General features: G+C 44.6%; 1 protein-coding gene across 3 annotated transcripts; it reads right to left on the bottom strand.

The window, feature by feature from the left end:
• Positions 1 to 1,167: 1,167 nt before the first annotated feature.
• On the bottom strand, positions 1,168 to 5,773 carry KCNA2 (potassium voltage-gated channel subfamily A member 2). Of its 3 annotated transcripts, none has more exons than XM_033152442.1 (2): positions 5,636 to 5,773; positions 1,168 to 3,667 (listed from the first exon to the last, which is right to left on the bottom strand). In XM_033152442.1, the coding sequence occupies exon 2, from the start codon at positions 3,520 to 3,522 to the stop codon at positions 2,023 to 2,025; it is 1,500 nt and encodes a 499-aa protein (XP_033008333.1). In that variant the 5' UTR covers positions 3,523 to 3,667; positions 5,636 to 5,773; the 3' UTR covers positions 1,168 to 2,022. The 3 variants fall into 3 exon arrangements, with proteins under 3 accessions (XP_033008333.1, XP_033008332.1, XP_033008334.1); XM_033152441.1 differs by lacking the exon at positions 5,636 to 5,773 and adding an exon at positions 5,030 to 5,428; XM_033152443.1 differs by lacking the exon at positions 5,636 to 5,773 and adding an exon at positions 4,291 to 4,393.
• Between the last annotated feature and the right edge of the window lie 1,064 nt (positions 5,774 to 6,837).

Below are 6,837 nucleotides of genomic sequence, written 5' to 3'. Positions count from 1 at the left end.
AGTGTGCTATTTCAAATAATCATACCCAGTGTTTAGCAGCTCAGGAAATAGGACACTGTAAGGAGTACCCATGGTAGCCTCAGAACCAAATCCTGTTGGCTTAGAAGGGTTGTCATCTTTTTTATTACTGATGAGAAGAAGGGTATATTGCCCTCACTCTTTTAAACACTGGTTCCAAAAGCCCCTTTCCTAGGATGTTATAGCAGAATGAGCCTTTACTGAAGGACTACCCTTTCCCTTGAGAGCTGAAGCAGCCACATCAACAGGACACTACCAAGCTAAAATGCCAGTCTATGAAGAGCAGTCCACCCAGGAGTCTTATTGCCTCCTTGACTCAAAAAATGGATCTGATTCTGATGTGTGAGGTTGGCCAAATTCTGCTACCATATTGCCCATGGGCATTTCCCCAACAGATTAGCCCACTAGGAGTAGACTTGGATTGTATTTACTCTAAAGCTGAGGAGTATTGACAGCAACCTCCCAAAGGAAGCCTTAACTCCCAAGCCATGTGTTGCATGTATCCATCCACAGCCATCTCCTCAGCTGTTGTAGTTAGCTGGGGCAACACCGTCAAGACTCGTTTCCATGGGGCAACTTTCCCATACGTGAATAAATTACCTTGGGCTGGAATTATCGTATAAGCCCCATCACTACCAGAAGACGCAAGTCAACAAAGTTCAGACAAAGTCATTGGCACTCTATACTGTTGCATCTTAGCTGTGGATCTCAAACTATCTACGCCTCCAAGCACTGTGAGCAATATTTGTTGTGGGTCTGAGCTTACACTTGCCTAACAGTGTCAACCCAGCAATGTTTTAGTCACAAATAAGCCTGGCCATCTCTGGTCAGATGTACATCTCTGCATATGATACCACTATTAATAAATTACCAGTTCCTCCCTACATGTGGAAGACAGGTGTGTACTCTTCATATCACCTTTCCTAGGTTGCACCCTCATGCAAGCAAACACCTAGGGCATTTGCCTTGGTTATCAAATTTGAGGTCGGCCCACATCCGTCCCCAACACATTCCCTTTCTCCCCCTTTTATGTCCACAAATCTCCTTCAAGCCACTGGAGAATCTAGAAACACTATAAACAGGTATACTCTATTGTCTACTTAAGAAAATAGATATATTTTGTGTATTAAATATTAAGATCCATGCAACAAATATCCATGCAGCTTTACTGTAATACTGGGTTAAATTTCACTGCAGTATAAATATATTCTAGGCCACAGCTTAGTTGCTCCAGCATTTGAAACAAGATGCTTTTCAGTCCTGAATATGTCGGTGACCCCCAAACCAGCAAAAAATAATAATAATACATGTGTTCTTTAAAAAAAGAAATGTCTCCAGGCTCTTGATGTATCTCTACCAAAGCAACAGAAAATGTCCTACTAAACAGTGCCGCCCGCGAGCCTCACACTGACATGCTGCAGTGGATGAATCCAATGCAGCATTTTTGGTTCAGAAGCACGACCCTGCATGGTATATTCTCCCTTTGGCATTTCTGATCTGGAAATCTGAACCTTAAAGTAATTTGGATGGAAGTTCCATTAATTAAACTATGCATGACCTTTTGTATAATTCCTGAAGCTTGAAAGCTAGATGTATAGTTGCATACTATTTCCTTGGGATATATTTTTGCATGGGCTGAGTTCTATATTAAATTATATTTATGCTAGATGGCATTTGTTTGTTACTGTTGGTTTACATGGGGAGGTGGTTTGTTTTGTTTTTCTCCAATGCCTTTCATTTGATATTGTGACATAATTTTGCTTTAATTGTGCCATATAATTGGAAAACCAGAAGTCTGTGATGGGGGGAGGGGTTGCATGAAAGCTTATTGAGCATCAAATGTTAAAAAGAGTCACTTAACACGACTATTGCTTCCCATGCAGAACCAATACACGTTGTAGAACATTTTGTATTAACTACAATGCAAGGTATTATGCAACATCTGCAATTGTTCCACTCAAGTTTTAAATAAGTTATTAGGGTTGTTTTTTTTATTATTATTAGCTAGACATCAGTTAGCATTTTGGTTATATTAACATAGTTTGTGTTAGCTAGGGTGCAGTTGGCTGTTTTCAAGTTCTCCTCTCTAAAGTCCTCATTGCTATTATTCACACCTTCTTGTATCTCCATATAATCAGACTTACTAATAGTGGAGGCACTTCTGCTTTTCTTTAGGTCAGGGGAAGAAGGGATCTTTGGGCAGCTGGTGACTTGCAAGTATTGAGCTTGCTCCTCTCCCTCTGTCTCACGGTGATAGAAGTAGTTGAAATTAGACACTATAACCGGCACTGGTAAGGCAATTGTTAATACACCTGCAATGGCACACAAGGAACCAACTATTTTCCCACCTATGGTCGTGGGGACCATGTCTCCATAGCCAACTGTTGTCATGGAAACCACAGCCCACCAAAAAGCATCAGGGATGCTGGGAAACTGAGATTCGCTCTCGTCGGCCTCCGCAAAGTAGACAGCACTGGAGAAGAGAATGACACCAATGAAGAGGAAAAATATCAAGAGGCCCAGCTCCCTCATGCTGGCCTTCAGGGTCTGTCCGAGGATCTGCAATCCCTTGGAGTGCCTGGAGAGCTTGAAGATCCTGAAGACCCTCACCAGGCGGATCACTCGGAGGATGGCAAGAGACATTGCCTGCTGACCTTGTTGGCCATCTTCTGGTTTCTCAGCCAGTTCCGTTCCAAGTGTGATGAAGTAGGGGATGATGGCTACAATGTCAATGATGTTCATGATGTTGGTAAAAAAGCCAGCTTTGCTGGGGCAGGCAAAGAATCTCACCAAGAACTCAAAGGAGAACCAAATGATGCAGAGCGTCTCCACTATAAAGAAAGGGTCTGTGAAAGATGTTTGCTGCTGAGACCCCATAGTGCTATTGGAGTAAGAGCTTGGGTTGCTACTGCTGCCGTGCATCTCATCATTCTCATCCCGGAACACAGGCAAAGTTTCCAGGCAGAAGCTTACAATTGAGATCAAAATGACCATGACAGAGACAATTGCTATAATCCTGGCTGGCCCAGAGCTTTCTGGATACTCAAACAGCAGCCACACTTGTCTCTGAAACTCATTCTCTGGTAAAGGCCGCTCTTCTTCCTTGATGTAACCTTCATCCTCCCGAAACATCTCCATAGCTTCCTCCCCAAGTTCATAAAACCTTATCTCTTCTGAGAAGATGTCTAAGGGGACATTAACAGGCCTCCTCAACCTGCCACCAGACTGGTAGTAGTACAAAATAGCATCAAAGCTGGGTCTGTTTCGGTCAAAGAAATACTCGTTCCGAAGGGGATCAAAATATCTCATTCTCTTTTTAGGGTCTCCTAACAAGGTCTCTGGAAACTGAGCAAGTGTCTTGAGCTGTGTTTCAAAGCGCAGTCCTGAGATGTTGATGACCACCCTCTCGCAACATTCATGGTCAGTTTCTGGATTGTAGGTGTCCTGAGGATGACCAGGCAAAGCTGCTGCTTCATCTGTGGGATCTCCAGTGGCAACTGTCATATTTAGGCCTTTAAGCTAAACTTTTCTGAATGTCTGGTGGTGGGATGAGGTTCAGGGGGACTCTAACACCTGCCAGAAGGGTCTGCGTGTGGGCTTGGAAGTGGCTCATGAAAACGTGGAGAGGATGTAAAGGAAGCCTGTCCAGCTGAAAGAGAGAAACAAATAGCGCCATGAGCATTTCCCCCCTCTTTCTTCACAATGTATACAAAACATAAATGGGTTGCTTTTAATTTGCATCCTCAAGTGTGGTCTAAAAATACTCCCATCACCCCATTCTATGCCATTTAAGGAAGGGCTAAAAGAAACAAGAATAAATGAAGGGTGCTTTCTCCCTGGCAAACATACCACACAACTTAGGTGGGGGGGTTCTTTCTCCCCCATGGCCAACAGTTTATTCAAAGAACTTCAAAGGCTGCCCAGAGTTTGCTCCTGCATTGAAGTGTTAAGATTTGCCCATGCGGCACCTGGGACTTGAGCATTCAACTCAAGGAATACCCTGGTGACTCAGAGGTAAACATTAAACACTCTGTTTCATCAAACAGCATCGTGCACATTTAACATGCTGCATCCCTACCTTAATCTCTTTTGACTTTTGCAGTCCAGTCCCCCTTCCTTCCTTCCTTCCTTCCTCCCACCCCTCCTTCTCCGCTGTTTTTAGTGTGCAAGTGCTCTTTGCTAGCTTTCCCCTGCTGCATTTCTGTGCTGAGGCTCCTCTCTTAACAATTGCCTAAGGAACAAGAGCAAGCAAAAAACAAGGTACACGTTTACCTTGATGGAGGAGAGCTCAGTGTCTCTCACACTGACTCCCTGACCTTAGAGAGAAACACAGAGGTTTCCAAGATTCCCATAAGTTCCTCAGGCAATATGGTGAGTCAGAAAGAAAGGAAGAAAGAAAGAAAGAAAGATAGGAAGGAAGGAAGGAAGGAAGGAAGGAAGGAAGGAAGGAAGGAAGGAAGGAAGGAAGGAAGGAAGGAAGGAAGGAAGGAGAGGATGGAGGTTTGCAATGAGGTGGTGACTGGAAAGAATTATTGGTAGTTCTTGTAGCCCTTTGCTCAGGGCAGTGCCTGTCTGAATCGAAATCCTTCTCTACGATAGTGGAAAGATGCTATACTCAGCAAAAAAAAAAAAAAAAACCCGATGTCCCCAGTGTCCTCAAGAGGTGTGACGTTGCCTGGAAAACCAGCAGTAAGACAGAGCTGGACGGGCTTTAAAACAGCATCTGCAAAGAAGACCAGGAGGGGGGTTGTTTGTTTTTGTCCAAATGTAGCCCTTCCCTCACAGAGCTGTATTGCAAGCTCTAGCTATCTTGGATGAAACGAGGAGAGCAACTGTGGTGGCATAAAAACAGAACTATATTTCTCTCACACAGAGACACAAACACACACTCTTTCTCATACACACACACACACACACACACACACACAGAGAGAGAGAGAGAGAGAGAGAGAGAGAGAGAGAGAGAGAGAGAGCTGTATATTGCTGAGGGTAGAAGTGGTAGTCTACACACCATTCGGCACTTGTGTCGGTCTATGCAGCCTGGCTGGCGCAGGGTCCTCTGCAGTGTGGTCTCCCTCTTGATCTTCCTCCTCTCAGCAAGAGAAACAGTGCAACACGCTCTCTGCCATGCAGAGCTCATCCAGCTGCGGCCGGGTCCACATCAAAGAAGCTCTGGACTTCATTCTGCATGCAGGACATGTCCTGGAAAGGCTTGGCCCTCCTAAGCACCTGAAGAAGACCCCATGTGGGCTCGAGGTATCAGCCAGAAGCCCCCACTGAGATTTCCATGTCCTTAGCACAATGCAGCATTGCCAGCTGTCCAGCCTCTGGCTTGGTCTAAGTGGATGCCCACCTCACTGATAGCCACAGGAGACTATTCAGTTCTCTTCTCGGAATACTGGAATTATTTGGGGGGGGGGGTGCCTTCTTGTTGCTAAGCCCAACCAAAGGATTTTTGCTCCCCAAGAGAGACTCCCTGGCATCCCATCCTCAGCAGTAGACAGCCGCCTTCCTTAACCACTCAGAGTCAGGATTGAAGAACTAAGGGAGGGGAGGCAAATGAAATACCACCTTTTAGTCTTAGTCCTTAAGACAGAGATTTTTGCATGCACCTGACCTGTTATCTTTCTTGATGCCCATCACCATCATCATCCCTTCAGGGTGTGCTTCAGATTCTCCATTCCCTGGATTTCCCCCCTGTCTCCTGTCTCCTAGCCTCCCTTCTCCTTGTGCATTAGAAAAATAGTACAACCCTGACAAAGCTTGCAGCCTTCAACTGCTATACTTAACCCCTTGTTTACCAAGGCAAAATCATAGACGGTTATCATATGCTCCATTCTCTTCCCCCCTCCCTCCCTCCCTCTGCCTCCTCCTTCTCCTTTGAATTGCTAAGAGAATCCACCCCCCTTGGGAAAGGAGGGTTTTTAAGGCAATATTTCTGAATGCCAAATGGGAGGCATCGTTTACAATCAACCTGATGTGCACAAAATGGAACAAAAACAAAATCTAATCATGGTTTTTTATATTATCTCTCCCTCCCTCCCTAATATCACACAAAGTCAAGGTGAATCATCAGCAAATGGGAGAGAAGGAGAGAGAGAAAATCTTCCAGCAGGTTAATTTTTATTTTGGCATCTTAATAGTGATGGAAATTTTCATTACACAAATGTTATGGTGTTGTCTGTGCTTATCATATTTTAAATTCCTCCTCCAGTCTAGGTGCTATTCAATATTTCATGCATCTTTGATCCACAATTCGTAGGACATGTGTGTGTGTGTGTGTGTGTGTGTGTGTGTGTGTGTGTGTATTCTCATGCATATAGATTTGGCTAACAAAGATGTATTGGGGTTCTTTGCAGTGCGTGAACCACATCAGGTAAATGCCTGCAGGGGTGTGGCGATTGGATGAAATCAAACACCGGACAGGCCACACACTACAGCAATGTTCAGCAAATCTCCAGAGGCAGTGAGGTGCACGCACCAAGGGAAAGGCTGTGTTTGATTTACCCTTTTCATTCAAAATATGAAGCATCCATTTTCACAGTTTGTGGTAAACCTCTATTTAACCGGAGTGTGTGGGGGGGGGGGAGGTGAGCAGCAGCTTACAATTGGTTCTGCAGTTAGGCATGCAGCGAATACATAACAAGCTTTCTGCGCTGTGGCGCCCCTCCTTACCTGCGTACAGAGGAAGCTAATTTAAAGGAGACAGAGCTTAGGAGACAAAGAGAGAAATGGAGAGAGTGAGCTTTACAATCCCTGATAACAATTCTTATGAGTAAAAAAAGAAAAGCTTTGGTGGTTTTTCTTTTCTTTTCTGAA

The sequence above is a fragment of the Lacerta agilis genome, chromosome 6 (assembly GCF_009819535.1).
Source record: "Lacerta agilis isolate rLacAgi1 chromosome 6, rLacAgi1.pri, whole genome shotgun sequence".
NCBI classification, from domain to species: Eukaryota; Metazoa; Chordata; class Lepidosauria; order Squamata; family Lacertidae; genus Lacerta; species Lacerta agilis.
This window is presented reverse-complemented; position numbering and strand designations above follow the sequence as displayed.